Here is a 20,427-nt window from a genome sequence, read left to right on the forward strand (position 1 = left end):
ATTGTATGGCAGAGTTACTCACATATAAGCATATAACAATATAAAATATGTATCCAAGTTGAAACAACGGGTATGCAGACCGATTGGGTAATCCCCCTAAATACTAATATTGAGTTATCCACTCAGTTGCAGCTGGGGAGAGTTCAAAGTGCTCCATCAAGCATGATGCTCATTCCTGTGACAGATGGAAAATACTTCGGCAGGCTGCACCAAAATTGCATTTGGGACCAGGTATTTTGCCCCATTTAAGCAACAGGTCTGCACAACTGCCAAAGCCTATTCATATTCTATTAGCAATCTTTCATTCTTTACATGGCAAGTCAAATCCAGAGGACCTCTTGTTGGTGTTTATCAGGTTATGGATATCAATTTAGAACAGCTTGCATCCATGTTCACAAACATTCATTCCCTAGGTCAAAATTTTATGATTACAGGATTTGTGCAAATCTTATCACTGGGAGCTTCTCGGTGTTTATCAGATTATGGATATCAGGAGGAAAAGACTGCATCCATACTTGCAGCCATTCATTCTCTACGTTGAAATTTTGTGTTTGCAAGATTTGTGCAGATCTTATTGCTGGGTGTCAAGATCTTAGTCTGGCTAGGCCGCGTCATGTCTTTGTGATGTCTTTGCAGATGGGCAACTCTCTTGTTTTCAGTTATCTTTCTGTATTCACAAAGAAGACCACCCTTTCTTCAAAGATTGGCTACGTGGTAGCCGATAGGTAGGAGTGTGTTTAATACATCTGCTGATGGTTCTCTTTGCTGTATTGAACAAGTTGGAGTCTAGTAGCACACCTTAAGACTAACAAAGTTTTATTGAGAATGTAAGCTTTTGTTGTATCGAGTTGGACAACAAGTTTGTGGACATGGGGGCTGTTGAGCTGCACTGAAGCACCATATTCCACAGTAGTATACACAAACCCAAAGCTGGGCATCTAAGTGTTGTAGTAGATGCACCCCGAGTTGTACCACATAATTTTTAGAGAATGTTTAACATGTATTTTCACTGCTACATTGGTAGATGGTGTTTATAGCTCAAGATCCTGTCCAGGGTATTGCCCTTTTAAAGTCCTGATTGTAAAATCTCAGTCCTTCAGAGCTCTGGATAGGGATACCAGTCAGGCAGCTACCTGGTTTGATATTATCTCTGGATTTCCTTGGAACACAGATGGGCTTGCACCTACTTTTTTCAACAGGCTACAGGCTTTCCTACTGGAATGCCTGAAATCTAGATTCATGGTTGCTTCAGTTCATTTTGTCTATGTGTAGCATCAAGTTCATGGAGTAGTTCATCTGCTACTTCTGGGTCTTTGATGTCAAGGAAATTTTGATACAGCCTCTTGCTCTGATCACTCCAGCTTGGAATATATTTTATCTGATTTCCTTGAGAAATGTGCCTTTTCGCTGTAGATGTGACAACTCCAATGAATTGGCAGTAGTTATTATGCACTGGAAGGGCCCATCTAAGACACCTATCAAAATCTTCACTGAAACCTTTCCAGTTTGCCCTTTTAAAGTTCCATCACAGTCTTGGAAAAGATCTGACAGCTGGCATTTGGATTCCTAGCTAAAGGATTACAGGTCGATGCTGGATATGTGGGAAAGCCTCAAGAACACATCTGGATATAGGCAAGGACTGACTTCAGCCCAGTTGAAAAGTGCCTCACCATTCTTATCATTAACCATATATCCAGGGGTCGTTTTTTAGAAAAATAGGTGGCAGTGCTCATTAGCATAACATTAGCATATCCCTCTCAGCCAAAAGCAACCCGATGCAAGAAAGGAGAGCCTCAGGTGAGTGATGCCCACTTGGGCTGGCTAGAGATCCAGTCAGCCCAAGCAGCCCTTGCTCTCCTGGGGTTCCCCTGGGCTGCCCCCCCCCTCGTCAAAAGCCAAGCAAGCCACCCAGCATTCAGAATCACATAAGAAGTGAAGAAAGGGTGGCACGGGCTTCTCCAGGGGTTAATGAGGGCTGCAGGGGGTGTAGCAAAGCCCGTGGTGGCTGGCTGGCTGCTCTCCTAATTCAGGAATTGTTATGCAGCTGCACCTACTATTCAGTGGATAAGGTAGGTGGGGAGGAAGAGGGGGAACCCTCAGAAAGGTTCAGGAGCTGTGCTCCTGTGAGCTCCTGCTGAATCTGAGGCCTGCATATATCTCCAATTTCCATGGTGGTTGTTAAAGTCACCAGTGTATACAGAATGATGAGGGTAGGTTGATAGGGCATGTGCTGGCCATGAAACTGCAAGAGGTTTATAAACATTTTCATCTCCTTTCCCAACTTTTACTATAGCTGTGCTTCTTTTCTTCAAGTGTGCCTTTACTTGTTGTCCCTTCATGCCTGGCTTCATTGTGCTGTTATTGTTATTCATATGGGAACCAGGGCTTTCTATCAGAGGAACAGTACAAGCTGAGGGTCCATGAGGAATCATGCATCATGGGAAAGACTATTTGGAAATCCCCAGGGCTTTTTTTCAGCAGGAACGCACAGGAATCCAGTTCCAGCTGGTTTGTAATCAGGGGGTGTGGCCTAATATGCAAATAAGTTCCTGCTGGGCTTTTTAAATAAAAAAGGCATGTGTGAAACAATGGTGATGTCAGGGGGTGTGGCCTAATATACAAATGAGTTCTCACTGGGCTTTTTCTATTAAAAAAAGCCCTGGGAATCCCACACTACCTCCAAATAACTCTCCCCTTCTGGTTTTCCTTCTGATTTAGTCCTCACCAGGCAGGCCCATAGCTACAGGGGGCCCAGGCCAGCCCCCCCCCTTCCAACTATATGGCCCCTCCACTGGAGGGTCCCCAGTCTGTTCCCTTTGCTCACCACTACTCTGAACAAATAGTAGCCTTGCTGCTGGTCTTTTTGCTTTTTTCTCTCCCCTTCCCTAACACAACGTGCAGAGCAAAGTGGGGTGGGGGGGAGTCAAGAGGTTTCTGTCTCTCCGAGAGAGAGGCACATAAGGGGGTGAGCAGAGCTGCTGTGACTGCCCAGGCGAAGGGGGGTTAGCTTGTGGAACTCTGTGCTGTGAGAGCCCAGAACCACCAAACCAGGTGGTCCCCCCCAAACAACAAATCCTGCTGTGGGCCCCACCACACCTGAAATCCTGGCTACGGCCCTGTCACCAGGTGGTTGTGTTTTATGGCTAATTTATATAATCATTTTTCCTGTATACCTAAAAAGTTTCCTGAGTACATAGAAACCCTTACCTTGTCTGGACTTAACCCATTGTGTGACTTTTATTTTCTTGCTGAGGCTGTTCAGTTTAATAATATAGTAATGACAACTGCATTTCATCACCACTATTCATGAGATATGGTGTTGATTAGGCAACTGGGGTTCAAATCCCTCTTCAGCCATAAAGCTCACTGGATGGCACTGGGCCAGTCATCCCTTAGAGGAAAGGCAGAATCAGATTTAGATAATATACTCATTGGAAGGTGAAGATTGCTACATAAGTTAGATTGTTAAAAAGAAAAGCAAAAGCCTTAATGGCAGAGCTGGATAATGGTATCATGGGATCATTACTTTTACAGAAGTGCTGTTTCAAGTGCTGCTGTAAAGGAGATTGCATTTTATCAGTAGCTTCAGGAATTATCGAGAGCAGATATTCCTAAAATACATTGTTGAGAGCAAAGCCAGCTTCTGCCCAAGTATGGCTAAGACAAAATAAAGGCAGCTTAGCTGTTCTCAGACGCCACTTATTGCAGGCTTGAGAAATCAAGGTGACATAAGTGTGAGTTTTAAGTCTTCATGATAGGAAAAGTAAGGATTCAAAGAACTTGCAAAAAAGTAGTATTGCCTTTCTCGGTATTAGAAATGGAAGACCAAAGTACTATGTTACATTGATAAACCAGAGAGCCATGTTGAATGGATTGAACCAGCCCCATAAACTAAGGCACATGGAATGATGTTAGGAGGACAGTACCATCCTAAGCAGTGCTACACCCTTGTAAGTCCACTGAAGACAATGCAAAGGATTTTCATATCCAGTCTACAGACTGCTTAAAATATGGTCATGTTGTAGAAATCTATATGAAACCGCTTGGGGAAATTATCAGGGGATTTAGAGTAAGGTGCCACCAATATGCAGATGACACCTAGCCCTACTTTTCTTTAACACCTGAGTCAGGTGCATCCTTAACAGGTGCCTGGATGATGGGATGGATAAAGGCCAATAAACTGATGCTCATTCCAGAAAAGACTGAGGTAATGTTGGTCGATGACAAAGCTAAGGAATCAGCCTGTCCTGGAGAAGATAGATCCAGGTGGGTAGCCATGTTGGTCTGAAGTAATGTTACAAATTAAAAGTCTAGTAGCACCTTTAAGACCAACAAAGTTTTATTCAGGCTGTGAGTTTTTGTGTGCATGCACACTTTGTCAAACACTAACTTTGTGCTGGAGAAGGTTGCAGTCCCTAAAAGGAGCAGATCCATAGATTGATGGTATTACTGGATCCTAGCCTATAACTGGAGGCCCAAGTCTTCTCTGTAGCCAGTAATGCCTTTTATCAGCTTTGACTGATACACCAGCTATAGCCCTTCTCAAAAAGTGTGATCTTGCCACAGTGATCTTGCTGATTATATCCATCTTAGACTACAGCAAGGTGCTTCATGTGGACCTATCTTTGAAAATAGTCCAGAAAATTCCATTTGTCCAAAGTAAAGCAGCCATTTATGAGGATATAGGGATCATATCACTCCAGTGGTGAAAGCTCTGCACCAACTGACCATTTGTTTCAGGGACACAATTTAAATTAGTCTTAGCCCTAAATGGATAGGGCCAGGATACTTGAAGAACCACCTCTGCCCACATTGTCCAACCCTGCTCTCAGTGCTTGCCACATTCAGAGGTGAAGTGGGTGGTAACAGGAGCTAGGGTTTTTCAGTAATGGCATTTTCCCTGTGGAATTCCCATCCCTTCAAGACTCATCTACTGCCTTTGTTGCTCTTTTAGGCACCAAGCTCAAAAGTGTCTGTTCTCCCAGGTTTCTAATTAAAGGTGTCAATCTTTTAGCAAAATTTAAAGTGTATTTTTAGTCTGAAAACTGTTATTTTAAACTGTTTGGTGGTTTATGTTTTTTATGCTGCGGAATGGGTCTTTAGGGTTGAATTTTAATAATTTTTAATATTTTGTTTTTATTACCTTTTATTTTGTAAGCCATCTCAGGCAGGTTCCTTGGTGAGGCAGCATGATTCCACCCCCCCATAAATATTTTTTTTTAAGTACAGAAATTGGATGATGTCATGTTTTATTTATTCATTTCTGTTGATTTATACCCCGACCCTCCTGCAAATGGGTCGGGCCGGCTTCCAATACATATATCATATGTCACATATCATATATCATATATATCACATGTCATATAGAATATATACTATAACACACAATTAAAATCATACCCACTCAAATACTATGAACGTCAGACATCTGTATCACTGGCTTTGGATGGCATGGCATGACTGCTTTGAAAGTTATCAGATTAACAAGTAAATTTTATCGTGATTCATATACAATGGGGCACATACTAAAATTACTATTCATATTTTTAAGAAGAGAGAACCAGAGAATACAGATGGGAATCTTAATATCCAACTGTTTCTTTGCCTTTATTTATATATTTAAACATATTTATATACCCATCTTCTCCCAGGCTCCCCAGGACTTTAGTATAAAGTGAATGGATGGTAGCCAGTTCAGGTCAAAGCATTATATGAATATTCTAAACAAGTTTTAAGAAAAATGCATTGCATTTTATGCAAACCATATAGAGAGGCTAACAAAAGCATTAATGCACATTCTACTTTCACTAAACTCGCAAGATTTCATTGTGGTTGAGTGTCTAGAGTGTCAGATTAGGATCTAGAAGATCCCAGCATGATGATGTCATTCCCATGTGATGTCTTCATATCGAGGATATTGTGCCAGGTTGTGGTTGTCGGGGATGGGGATGGGGCTTCCCCTGCCACACAGCTGGCTGGCAGCAAGCAGAAGCTCATGAAATAGGGGGATCCTCCACTACTCCCATCTGGGGGCTGGAATCCCGACTCTGTCAAGGAAGCTTACTAAGGAATGTTGAGCCAGTCACACTCTTTCAGCTGAAACTGCCTCACAGGGTTGTTGTGAAGATAAAATGGAAGAAAAGAGAATGATGTCAGCCACTTTAGGGGACATTGGTGAGAAAAGCAGAGTATAAACAGGGCTTTTTGGTAGCAGGAACTCCTTTGCATATTAGGCCACACACCCCTGATGTAGCCAATCTTCCAAGAGCTTACAGTAGGCCCTGTAAGAAGAGCCCTGTAAGCTCTTGGAGGATTGGCTACATCGGGGGGGGGGGGGTGGCCTGATATGCAAAGGAGTTCCTGCTACATAAAAACGCCTTGAGTATAGATGAAGTAAAATGAATTTGTTGCCTCCAGTGGCATTGTTACCATATACTTTTGGTATATACTATACAGCTTTTACATAGAACCAAGGAGTAGGAAGGGGCCATACAGTCCAACCCCCCCTGCTCAATGCAGGATCAGCCTAGAGCATCCCTGACAAGTGTTTGTCCAGCTGCTGTTAAAGACTGCCAGTGAGGAGGAATCACTACCTCCCTCAGTAGCTGATTCCACTGCTGAACAACTGTTATTGTAAAAAGGTTTTTCCTAATATCCAGCTGGTACCTTCCCATCATTAATTTAAACCCATTATTGCAAGTCTTCTCCTCTGCTACCAACAGGAACAGCTCCCTGCCCTCCTCTAAGTGACAGCCCTTCAAAGACTTCAAGAGAGCAATCCGATCCCCCTCAACCTCCTCTTCTCCAGACTGAACATTCTCATCTCCCTCAGCCTTTCATCACAGGACTTGGTCTCCAGGCCCATGATCATCCTCGTTGCTCTCCTCTGTACCTGCTCCATTCTGTCCACATCCTTCTTGAAGTGAGGCCTCCAGAACTCCACACAATACTCCACACAGAATGTAAGTTTTTAGTTATGTTGATTTTTAGAATATGTTTTGGCCATATCCAACCATTTTGCTTGAATTATATTGCCTTATATCAGAAACGCTCCCATGCTTCTTCAATCTGCAGAATGTGTAAAACAAAACTGTTAATAAAGGTGCTTTAAAAAAAAAAAAACAGGACTGTAGTTTTGATGCCTGAACATTTTTAGGCATTTTATTGCATTGTTTACTATATGTTTACCCCTGTTTTTTATTGCCTTGTATTTTTAAAACAATGTACATTTGGTAGATTATACAACCACAATGTCAGATTATAAATGAAGAAAGTTAATAAGCAATAATAGTACACATTTTTGTGTACAGACATACATCAAAAACAGGTTCATTTAACAGGGGGACTGTAGCACATGTTAAAATCCAACACAGATATGTGCTACAGATACTAGCAGGCAGTGTTCCACTGCTGCTGACACTTCTTTCCTCCTCCTCAGGGAATTTGGTACCCCTTCTCCCAACAAGCTGCCTGAAAATCCCAGTTTGGTCTGAGCTTCTCAGGGCTTGGGAAATAAGCAGGGTTGGCCACAGTAAGTATATGAATTGGAGACCACTGAGGAAGACTGGGATTGTGGCAAACCACCTCTGCTCATCTCATGCGTTGAACACCTCATGATTTGGGTTGTCATGAGTCAGCTGTGACTTCATGGCACATTCTTCTCTTTTTTTGCCACCTGCTTGAGGCAAGCTGCTTTCATCTCAGGCATTTGACTATGGGACGCTTTTATTTCTAGCAGCAGGATGCGGCTGCAGTGAGTGGGCAGGTAAGCAAGCAGTGAAAAAACTGCAGGACACCTTTTTCATTGCTTGCTTGCCTTGCCTCTCTCTCTCTTCTTCCTGCTGCTACTGGGAATGAAAGCATCCTCCAGGCAAATGCCTGAGACTATAACAGCCTGTTCCACTCCCAGCAGGAGGTGGGAGAAAAAGAAGCAATGGAATATCAGCCGGGGGCTGTAACTTAAATCACATACTACTGCCTCACATATATTTTAGAGAGCTCAAAGTGTATTCACAGCATTGGGCCCCTCTTTCTAAGGTACATCTGTATGACTGTCTTCATGAAGGAACTTTGATGAAGGGAACTTTGACTCTCAAAAATTTAATCTTGTTATATTCTCTAAGGTGTCACTGGACACAAATCGAATTGATCATTTTGAAGAAATCTCATTCTTCTATCACTATTGACAGTAGACAGGGTGACGTGTAGGTAGGGAAAGCTATAAGCCAGGGTTGTCAAACGTATAGCCTGAGGGCCAGATAAGGCCCCTAAAGTGCCCTCATCAGACCCACGAGCAACTCACTGTCATCTGTTCCTTCTCTCTAGCTTCCTTCCGCAGCACAGCTTGCTTTGCCAGGCTTGCTCAATCGACAAGTGCTACAGAGGAAAGCCTCTATTTTCTCCATTGGGTGACCAGCAAGTGAAGCAACTTATTTACAAAAGCTCACAATGCCTGGCCATTTCATGTTTTCCCCTGAGTCTTAGGCTCAAAGCATTGACCATGAGATTTCTGTAATTTCAATAAATCAAAAGTAGATTTGCAACTTATACACACACACAGCTGAACAGCATACTCAAGATTGCTACAGTACAGACATTGCCTGCAGATTTTGATGCAATAATTCAGAGCAAGAGGTTTCAGTTATCAGGTACTGTTAAATAAACAAAATATTGCAAGAATGCTAATCTTTTAAACACCTTTTAAGGTTTTTTTTTAAAAAACTTTGCGTTTGTGTCCTTTATAAAGTTTATATCTCCACTATCTGGCATTACATTTTATGACATCCATGGCCTGGCCTGACAAGGTCTCATTTATACAGATCTGGCCCTCATAACAAATGAATCTGACACCCCTGCTATAAGCACCAAGGCATCATGGCATCCCCCAGCTCACAGGAGATCCACTGATCCAGAGGAGTTAGCTGTGTTAGTCTGTTGCTGCAAAACAGCAAATAATCCAGTAGCACCTTTAAGACTAACAAATTTTATTGTAGCATAAGCTTTCGAGAAACACAGCTCTCTTTGTCTGCTGAAGATTCATTGTATTCCTGTGATAATATGGGAACTGTCAATACTTCCTGGAAGCAACTGTGGAGGCTTTCGAAAGGCCACACTACACATTTGTATGTTTTTTTAAAAAAAAATTGTGTTCCTAAAAATGGAAAAATAATTTCATCCAACACTGTTTGGTGTATGAAAATGGCTTTTTGGGGGGAACCATTCCTCTCCGTCCAGCATCGTTCTGAGCCTGTGTTCACTTTTGTTTTTAAAAAGCCATTCCCTGCAGCTGCTGTGCAACTGAGAACCCGAGCTGGGTCCAGGTTCCCAACTCTTTAAAAACACAAACACGTAGTTTGGCCCTAATAGTCATTTGGCACAAGAGAGAAAAGGTATGTGTGAAGCAACCATAATATTCCCAAGAACATGCATTTTTCAATGTGTTGTTTTTTAGGATGCTTACATTGCTCCATTCAGAAGTCTACTTCAAAACAAAATGCATCCTTATGATGGGGGCGGGAATAGATTTATCACTTTGTTCCAGAGGTCCAGGAAGGGAAGTACCCATCTGATTAAGTGGAGACCTCTAATGTGTGTGGATAAGGATTGGGCAGCAAGATGTCTTCCCTCAACATAAGTCAACTTAATGTTTTTCTCTATCTGGTGAAAACAGTAGGCTGTATTGGACATTGTCATGACTGAGAACTCAGGCAGAATCATATGTGGGGAAAATGTGGCTTCAATAGATTTAGTTTATTTAGCCTTACCTTATAGCATGGGATGAAATCTGAATTCAGTAGCATCTTAAAACACCAACGTTTTCCAGTGTATAAGCTTTCATGAATCTAAGGTCATTATGCCATGTATCTTCCTTCATCAACGTCAAAACTCATTTTTAAGGTACTTGCACTCCAGAAAGTGTTATTGGTTTTTTAAAAATTCTGCCACTGGACTCAAATTCTACCCACCTAAAACTTAATGTATGGAATTTTGGAATCATAAACACACTTATTTTTGAATAAATCTAGTCAGTGAAATTCATACAGCATACTTTTTGCATGCAAGGACAACCGTCATTGGGTTGCAAGCCTGTACACATGTATTTAGGTGCACAGTAAACACTGTGGATCAGTAGCAGCGCATCCACTTCCCGTGCAGAAGGTGCAATCTCTGGCTTAAGTTAAAAGGTCCAGATAACAGGTTATATGAAAGACCTCTTGCAGAGAGCCAACTCATATTGAGTCAAACTATTGGCCAGTCTCCTGTACTCTGACTAACGCTGGCTGTAGTCAGAGTACAGGAGACTAGCCAATGGTTTGACTCAACATGATTCTTGTCTGATCCACTAGTCGCCTCGTGTGGTTTTCGTGTAAACGGGGTCAGCGTTGGGCTGCAAGCGCGCGACAGAGCCCCTTCTCCTCAAGGAAAGGACAAAACAGCGTCTCAGTCGCTTCAGAATGAAGTCCCTCTGGAAAACTTACTAGGGAACACGCACAAGTACCGGGCTGGCGAATTTCACACCAAGCCTGACTTGGGAGTGAGCAGCTGGAAGTGAGAGGGCAGCAGCCACCCCTCTGGCTTGCCCCAGAACGCAAAAGGCAGGAAGAGCGGCGCTTCGACGAGTCCCCCCACTCCCCGCCGCCAGCTGCCTCAAGTCTCCTCCTCCTCCGCCGCTCTCAGCCTTCCCCTCCACCCTCCCCGCCTCCGCCAGGGCATCTTCCAGGGAAAGCGGCGACGGCGGCGGCTCCACGCGTTCGGCTTTGCAGTGCGCAGATGCGCCGCCGGAGCCCCTCCTGCCCGCTGTCTGAGCTCGGAGAGGAGGCCGAGGCCGGCAGCTGAAGCGGCAGCCGAAGCTCATGGCTCCCCGAGCGGGCGGCTGAGAAGAGAGCGTGCGTGGCGCTGGACGCTGCTGACCCCCCCCCCCCCCCAGCCCCGGTGAAGCGACGGCTGGGCCCTGCCGCGGCGGCTCGGCGACAGCTCTTTCTTCTCCCTCCGCCTCCCTCCGTGGCGGTGTTATGGCCCCTTGCTGGAGCACAAAAGGGTCCCTTGCTTGGAGGTCAGCGCAGCTCCTGCTCCTCGTCGTCTCCTCCTGTTGCGGTGGGTACTCCGGGTCGGGGGGCGGAGGGGGGGGCGCGGAAGCAAGAGAAGCAAGCTCCCCGCCAGCTCCATTTCCCCCTTCCCTCCCTTTGTCCCCAAGCTCTGCCCGGGCCCAGGAAGGAGGCGGAGAGAGACAAAGCAGCCTTACTTGTCTGTTAGGGAAAGGTGACTTTATTTTTCATCTCTCCCCACCCCCCTCCTCCGCCAGCCCCTTTGCCTTCCCTCTAGTCTCCCCCCCCCCCTTCACAACAAACAAACACTCCCGCCCCCGCAACAAACCCAGTAGGCTCCTTCAGTCTCCGTGCTGGTGTATTTTCTTTAAACAGGCGCGACTAATATTCCGTTAGTAGGGGTTTCTCAAACAACAACAACAAAAGAGTGATGGGACTTTGGACCAGTTGTTTCTGCGGCCACTAACCCCCCCCCCCCACACACACACACCTTGCACAATTGGAGTGTATTGTTTCTTGTAGGATCATGGAAATCCTGAGTTTGTTATGGGGTGACTTTGGATATTCACAGTAAAATAATCATTATCGAATAGTGTATTTAAGACAGATGGGGCTTGGTTGTGTTACAGTATTTCCTCTTTCCCTAATAGGGAATCCCTATACAACTACTCCCGTCCCACACACAGATGCACACATTTAATAAAAAGCAATATAAAATACAGCTATTAAATATAAATAGAATGAGACCCCAGTCTAATAATTATCCTGTAGGTGTCTGGGTAGTTTTACATTAGGCCTGTGCTCTTTTATTTTACGTTCTTTTTACACTTCATCTTTCATAAACACATTGATATTTTCGATATACATAAAGACTTAATGTATCATATCCAAGACAGGCAATTTCATAGAGCTCCCTTTCTTAGATAGGAAGGTGATTTAAGATAGTGGGTCAGATTGCTTCAGGTTTTGCATTTCGCCTGGCTTTATTTGATGTACCCACTTGGAATACAAAGAACCTTGTCTGGATTCCTGCTGAGTATTCTTAGTTCATAGTTTGCCCTAGAGGGCATGGAAACAATGATCCTAAATCATCAGATTCTGCTGTATACTTAATTTTAAACAAGTGATCCTTATTTGTTTGACCTGCAATATCTATAAATATATTTGCTCTGGGGAGCTATGCAACAATGGTGCCTTGCTTGTAATACCAAACAACAAATCTCACTCTAGAGATCCTTGTGACATCTTCACTATTAGTGAGACTTGACACAGGGGGAGGTGTGTGGTACAACTTCATTGTATAGTAATATGTGGGAATAAATGCCAAACATACAAGGCAAAAGTTTTGAGACAAGAGATATGGGCTTAATTTCTCCTGTGGCAGGGGGTTAACATGAAGGAGAGTTCCATTGTATTGATTGAAGGTTGTTCTCAAACAATGAACCTTTCCTTTTTATTTATGCTTTCTGCTCTGGTGTAAGGAATTGTAAGGGACTAGAACTCATGATGGTTGCTGTCCGTGATTGAGGGCTAACCATAGTTTGGATTACAGAGATTTGTAGTTCCTGTAGTACAGAAGTCTTCTGAGATGTGTCTGTTCCTTCCTCACCCATCCACAAAAACACCTAAAGTTCTTATTATATGTGGAAGATCTGCTCATAGAACTACTTTTTTAATTTAAAAGTTGTACTGAGAGGAATCATCATTGGATTGGAGCTTGGCCCTAGGAGCAGCTTGTGTTTTAATTCTTTCTCTTTGTCCTGTTTCCCTAATCTAAATATGTATTTTTATGCCTAGCAGGGAAACTTCAAGCTTTTGGTGGTAGTGTTAGATCTGGAATTCTACATGGACATAAAGAGTTAAATACCACCTCCCTTGTTGCCACTGCTGCTGTGTAATTTTGTACCCCCCACATTTGCTTTTAGGTAAAATGTGATGTATTGGGAGATTTGGGAATCAGTCTCCCTGCTTCATGTGTACTTTGTCTCTGTATCGTTTTCCAAACATTTTTAATAGATTTTATATTAGTTGTATTAGTTATTACTCATCATACAATGGATGCTTGATGTAAAACTCACCATATGGTTGAATCCAACCATAGGGTTGGATCCATCCAGCTTTTCTACTGGTGAAAAAGGAAGGACCAAAAGTGGCTATGCCTGGCGATCATGGGACTTACATGGATGTGCAGATAGGCTGGATTAAGGCGAGGAATTGGGTGTGATTGACAGAAAAGCTGGTTGGATCCAACCAATAATGTCAAGCATTTTTATGAGATTTCATTTAAAGTATCTGTTGCAGAACACGTAAAGCACTGTATAAACATTTTCCCTGTCAAGTTTCTCAGTGCCAGGATGAAGGGATTCAAGCCATTTTAAATCAACAAAGAAAAAAAAGAACTGTTTAAATCAGGCCTTGACAGGACTAGGAGCCAGCCCAAACCTTCAGGAGCCAGACTGACTTCTTACAGTTCAGGTTTTCTGAGTTTAAAGATCAAATTTTGTAATTATTGCTACTGCAAAATCTAATAAAAATTACTAGGTTCTGTGGTGACCTGGCACCTACAGTTAGTGGAGCCCTGATTTAAATAATTGCTTTTATCATCATGCAAGTTTCCATTTATCATTCCAGGATTTTTGAACAGACGATATACTAATTCATTTTTCTAATAAAATGTATTTATTAGCAACTAAATAAAACCCTTATGCTGCCTAAAGCATAATCTGAAAATAATGCAGCTCATATTCCTTTTGCAAATTATAATTCAGGGACAGGTTGGCAGCAGTGCAATTAATGGAATTCAGTTTTCCTTTCTATACTCTGGCAAGGATGCTAAGCAAGATCATGTTTATACAAGTCAAGGGCCATAGTCAAATCAACAGTCCAGAATTAAGAGTTCTGAACTGTGAGCTAAATCCTTCAAACTTTGCAGGAACAGCGCTGATAGCATAAATTATCTCATAGCTGTGAGCTGTGTAAGGGCAAAATTACAGCCAAAAAGCAGTGTTCTCCTTTGACTGGAAAGTAAATGTCTATGCTGTTTGGTTGATAGTCATAAATATTAATAAATTGCTTCAATAATAAATACATGATCATTTTGTTTTATTTATAGTGCTTCACCTCAAAAGTATGTTCCCTGTTTTTTCTTCAAAAACACACTTTAATTCACAGTCAACCATTAACTGTTTTAAAAAATAAATGCAAGATATCTGTTAGATATTTAGAATCCATGCAGTTACGTTTTTAAAAATCTGGTTTAATTTTACATTTTTAAAAGAAATAATTGATTTTTCATATCCCTTGCCAGTGATTCCATGATATGAGAAGGAGGAAGGATATATTGAATCTCTGGTAGCTGTCTCCAGTTTTGCTTAGGCCATTAGTATAGAAGAATAAGAATGTATATTTCTTTCTAGACTCCTGATGGAGAGAGAAATGTTATATAGGACATTTGCTACAGATTTAAACTGAGGGAATTCTCTTTAATAATTGACCATCTTTGGTGAGCTTTATTTCTTCATTATATACACTCAAGTTAGCAGACTTACCCTGTATATCTAATCTTGGTTTTGGTGTCAGGCAGTATATTGTTTCTCAGTTTTCTTCCTTTTCAGTAACAATAAGAAATACTGAATTTCCTACCTTAGAGTGCTGTTGTGAAGTTCAAGTTATGGCTAGCCTAATTACATGAAATGCTGGGTTTTTTTTGGGGGGGGGGGGGGGGTAATGATTGTCCATAATGTTAAATCCTGTCAAATTTAAAACTTCTTTATATTTGACATATAGTAATCAACACACAGCTCTGAGCAGGATAGACTGATCTTGTCAGATCTCAGAAGCTAGATCACCAAGGTAGTCTGGGGCTGCTATGCAGAGGCAGGCAATGGCAAACCATCCGTGAACATCTCTTGCCTTGAAAACCCTACAGGGCTGCCATAAGTCAGCTGTGACTTGACAGCAAAAAAAAAAATCTATACATGACTGGGTCAATATTTTTTGGCATATACTAATCCATACATGCAAAAATCCACTCTGCCGTTGCAGTTGGAATGATAACTTTATGTTATGGCCATTGATGCAGAAAGTCTTCGCCTAAGATTCCTGTTCACTGGAACTTCTTATGTCCAAATAGCCTGAAGGGCAGTAGGGATTCTTGTGATGCAAGTTTAAATAGTTTTTCTAATTCAGTAGTCCTCAAGCCCTGGGCCACGGACCAGTACCAGTCCGTGGCCTGTTAGCAACCTGGCCGCACAGGAGGTGAGCAGTGGGCTGGGGCTTGTAGTTCCCCTGCACAGCAGCACTCCCATTGGCTGCAGCAAACCCCACCCCTGCCCTCTGGCTTCATTTCCTAGCACATGCTATGGGTTGGCGTGGGGTAGTGGCGCCAGTGGGCTAAGGCTTTTGTGCCCCTGTGACTCTCCTTTCCAGCGGCACTCCTGCTGGCCATGGTACCCCCTATGATGTCCTGGTCCTCTGGCTTGGCTCTGGAGGGGGTGGAGAAGCAGGCACATGCAACAACTGTTTACCTGGCTTGCTATGGCCAGTAGTAATGAAGACAATCCCACCCTTCTGCACCACCTGCAGCCAAGTCTGAGCCCTTGACTTGGATCTGGGTGCTTCTAGCAAGGAAAGAGATGCTAGATGAGCCTACACCCTCTGTTGTTTGTATGGGACCACTTAACCACCCAGTTTGCTTGTGCTTGCAGCAGTGGATAAAAGCGAGTCCAGCTATATTCTTCCAGGTTTCCTCAGTAGTCTAACAATAATGAGACTTGCAGTTTCTTTATAGAGACTGTGTTTTCCCTTCGCTCTATGTGAGCTAGGTCTGACATCATTAGGGCAGCATTCCTTACTCTAGTTGCAAGAAAACAAGCTCAGGGCTCCCACTGATTCTGCATTATGGTGAGTTGTAGAATTATTTCATATAATAATAGAAGCAAAGTGTACAATTGTATTATTCTGAAACCACCACCCCACCCCCACTCCATGAAAAAATCGTCTTCCATGAAACCAGTGCCTGGTGCCAAAAACTTTGGGGACTGCTGTGCTAATTCAAAAGAGTTCAGAAGGCTGTTATAAAGGTTGGTTATTCTGGTAACCAGGTACCTAGATAGGTTTCTGTTCTTTATATAGAACTAAGCTTGCTTTTGAAAAAAGTCTTCCAAAGAACCATAAAATTGGGTTCATGGAACTGGAAGGAATATCTTGTGTTGGTCAGTTCAGAGTCAGGCAGGGAAATTCATATGCAAGTATACCTGACAGCCTTTTGCCACCTTCTATACTATTTTCTTAACTTTTTAATTTATAAATGTGTGTTGTTTAAAAAAAAATTGTGGTGCCTGTAGAAGAGATTCTGACAGGAAAAGTATAATCCAAGCATTGGACATAGTTCTTCTGTTAATATATCTAATATTTGATTTTTCATCTTGTGCCCTAGGATCATGTTGCTGATTTCATGTTCTGTTTCTCTCTTGTAAGCCTGAGATTTTTCTGGGCAGCTACTAGTGTCTAACATCTGTTTGAATACCTGGTCATTTCAGTATGAATTTGTTATTTCCTGTTTCCTTGGAGTATTGTTTCTGGTATTACCACTTTTATAACTTTGAACATTTTCATGTCTTTTCACTTGTTTGTAAACTTTCCTGTTTCTATAACAACTGGAAACTTGCTAAGTATAGAATCTTCTTCAAAGTCACTGCTGCTTCACTTAAGGCTACAGTTTCTACTCAGCAAGTTCCACTGAACTCAGTAGGCTTTAAAAAAATTAAGTAGGATTTAATTTTTTTAAAAAAGGTTAATATAAGGCACTTTGAGCTCTCGATTTAGTTTATGCCTTACCAGCAAAAATCCATATTGCAGAACCTAAATATCCATGTATTTTTATTCATTTATTTGAAAGATGTTTTAATTTCTCTCTTGAGGATTTCAAGCTTGGCTTTAGTTTACCTTTTGGCATGTTTCTGGATAACGAGAGACAGATAACTTGAGTTTTGTAGGTGGTCCGTAAACTTTTGCTGCCTTTGTTGCAAGTATGTCTACAACCTGCAGGTTAGGGTTAGCAAAACTGTTATAAGGAATTGAACTTTTAGTCTTGCTTAGAGATAGCCCCATATATTTATCATGTCAGGTTTTATTAACACTTTGTAATTATGGAAGTTGAATTCCTTCTGCATTTGCTGAAAGTCTTTTTTAAATTTTCTGATAAGGAAGACTTCTACTGCTTGGTTTCTTTAGGTTCCATGATGCAGCCCTAGTAACCATTAAGGAAGCAAATTTTATCGCCACAGTAGTTACTGTGTGTTTTGGTTAAAGTGGTTTGACCTTAGCACAACTTTTCTTAGTCTTTCCTGCCTCTCCTTTGCACCTTTCTTTCTCAGAGCTCTTAATGTTTACTGTACTTTGAGTTTGGGTATAGTTAGTCGAATTTGAGAGTTGCAGCATGTTGCTTTTGGCCATCATGATTATTAGAAGAGGGGAACCTGCAGGGATTCATGGGGAAGGAGAAACTCCATCCCTTTCCTTGCCATTGGCTTTGGCTCCATCTCTCTGCCTCCTCCTATTGGCCTCTACAGCTATCTCCTTCTCCTGTTCTTCTTGGCAACTGCTTGTGTTTGTGATCTCTGTCCATGTTGCTTTTAAACCACCTGAGTGACTTTTACTTCTGGATTTATTTGTTTGTTATTTAAATAAGATTTTTGTGCCGAGCTGCGGATTTCCAGTGATAACATTGGTAAGCACACCTTGCTATTCATGGTTCTTAATGCCATTGGGTGCAGAAGGAGAGAGATCTAGTATATATTGATTTACCCCTGCTGATATTCCATTTCTGCTTTTTGTAAGTCCTTCTACAAATAACTTCTCCATCTCCTTTTTGTGATTATGCCCCTTTCCAAAGTCTCATAAAATATTTTCAAAATATGAGCAGAATATTTTAAGCATTTTAAGTGAGGATGTGCAGGTAGCTGAAGCTTGAGTAGGAAGTAAAATAATTCATTTTTTAGGTTAACAGACCATTATGTATAGATGCTTCCCAGGTATCCATAAATTTGGGGGAAACCCTGTAGGGTTTTGTGATATTTGAGGTAATAGGCCATGGCACAGAGTTTAAAACTTGGGTCATATTTTTCTGCTTTGGAAATACCTGCTTTAGGGAACAACTAGAGCCTAACAGTGTCTTAAATGTGTTTAAGGTATTTAAGCCTCCTGCTGACTTTACAAGGAATTTTCTGTGAACAAGAGATACAAGGCTATATGTCTTTTTTAAAGTGTTACCATAAAAACTTCAGGTCTGTTACCTGTGTGACACATCTAAGAAGTGCAGAAAGGGCTTTGCCTAAAAGGTGCAGCGTGGGTCCTAGTAAATTAATTGGGGAGAAAATGCCCTTCTTGAGATCTGACTTTCCAACACTTGCTTTGATAAGCTGCTTGAAAAAGAATGAGCCAGCGCCTCAGGATTTTTATTTATTTAAAAAGCAGCCATTACAGTATTTAAAGTTTTATTTATAACTTTGCAGAGTATCTAAATTATGAGTCCTTGGTGGGTTTCTATTCCTAACGTGAACAATAAGTGAACTGCCCTGTAGTTTTCTGGGTCTATTGCTAAGTTTTTTTCTGTGGTCCCTGTTCAGCAGTTTTATAATGCTCATGTGCCTGTGTAAGACTAAAAATGTAGTCTGTGCCAAGCCAGGTATAGAACAGATGCTTAAGGAATAAAACAAAGTTTACAAAGGTTAGTGACTGTGGCTCAGTGCCACAGAGCCCCTGCTTGGCATGCAGAAGGTCCCAGGTTCAGTCCCTGCCATCTCCAGTTTAAAAGGGATCAAATTTATTTATTTAGTGGATTTATAGTGTGCCCTTTCCCATAATGGGCTCAGGGTGGATTTCAAGCACAATAAAACGGTTAAAAATCCAAACAATAAAATAATCAGAGCAAGCAAGATAAAGCAGTGTGGATAGCATAGCGCATTTTATAAGTTAAGGCATAGATGTCATAGATTGTGGATGAAAGTCCTCTGCCTTAGCGGCACTGGAGAGCCACTGCTAGTCTGAGTAGACAATCTTATGCTTGCAGACTGCAGCATAGCTGCTAGGCTGCATGAGCAGAGTTTGCTTCCCTGGATGCGAAGAGTAAGGGGGCACCCGTTTCAGCACGCAGAGGAAAAGGCGGGATCGCCTTAGCAGACAATCGGTCCTGCCGCCCGCCCTGCATATTATGTGGGCAATTTGCTGGTTACCTCCTTGGAGGAGCCGGGTAGCAATTTTTTACACATTGGCTGATTGGCAGTGGCTGGGGTGCGTTTTTTGCCTACCCTACATAGCAATGCAGTGGATTGAGGATTTGGCTATCGGGAGGCGCTGTTAAATACGCGGTCACTTTAGTGGCAGGTTTTTGGGGTTTAGGGCACTATGTGGCTAGGGGAGGACTGTGAAGCATCCCCCTTTTAGGGAATTTGGGGTCTGGCATGATCAGCCTTCGGGTTTGAAGACCCGGGTTTGGAGAATGCAGACTGTCCGGGAGGCTCTGCTAGAGGGTGCTTTTCTGGCGAGACGTGCGTCTGGGTTTGGACCCTCTGGTGCGTGCCTCCCTGCTGGGCCTGCCTGGAGGGAGCAGAGTAACACTCAGCTCCGGCTGGGAGGCTGGGTCTCTCGCCCGTTAATGGCAGGGGAGCGGTCGCAGTGACCCCTAGCCCTGGCCAGGCCGCTGGTGGGGGTACCCTTGCTGTTTATTAGAATATTGAATAAAGTGGCCCAATTTTATACCAATACTCATGTCTGACTCTTTATTCCATCCTTGGGGAGCAATACTGATGGACCAAGGATAGGGTCTGATAGCGCTGGCCAGGCCGCTGGTGGGGGTACCCTTGCTGTTTATTAGAATATTGAATAAAGTGACCCAATTTTATACCAATACTCATGTCTGACTCTATTCCATCCTTGGGGAGCAATACTGATGAACCAAGGATAGGGTCTGATTCAATATGAGGCAGCTTCATGTGTATAAAGATGGGTAGATTTGACTCCAGTAGCACCTTTAGAGACCAACAGGATTTTCAGGGTGTCTGATGAAACAAGCTTTGACTCTCAGAATCCCAGCCCCTGAAATTTGTGTTGGTCTCTAAGGTGCTGCTGGGCACAAATCTTGCTGTTCTGCTGCAGACCAACATGGCTACCTTCTGAAACTATCTTTAGGAAGATGGAAATTGCTTGGATGTTGAACACATCAGAACTCCCTTTTAAGTAAGGAGTTGCATAGATAGAAACAGGAGAATAATATAAAGCTGGAGTGGTTTAGGGGAAGCTTTGGTGACAAGAGCTTTGAGGAGGGATAGAGAAGATAACTTGATGAATACCTAGCAGAGCTTCAGAAAATCCACTGAGGTAT

General features: G+C 42.5%; 1 protein-coding gene across 2 annotated transcripts in view; it reads left to right on the forward strand.

Moving 5' to 3' along the window:
* Window positions 1-10,761: 10,761 nt before the first annotated feature.
* LRP12 (LDL receptor related protein 12) overlaps window positions 10,762-20,427 on the forward strand; it is a 59,406-nt gene continuing 49,740 nt past the window's right edge. For both annotated transcript variants that reach the window (XM_060243339.1, XM_060243340.1), the window contains exon 1: window positions 10,762-11,094. In XM_060243339.1, the coding sequence (XP_060099322.1) occupies window positions 11,013-11,094 (82 nt within the window). In that variant the 5' untranslated portion in view covers window positions 10,762-11,012. The remainder of the gene's footprint in view (window positions 11,095-20,427) is intronic.

This window comes from Heteronotia binoei, chromosome 7 (assembly GCF_032191835.1).
Source record: "Heteronotia binoei isolate CCM8104 ecotype False Entrance Well chromosome 7, APGP_CSIRO_Hbin_v1, whole genome shotgun sequence".
Classification (NCBI taxonomy): domain Eukaryota; kingdom Metazoa; phylum Chordata; class Lepidosauria; order Squamata; family Gekkonidae; genus Heteronotia; species Heteronotia binoei.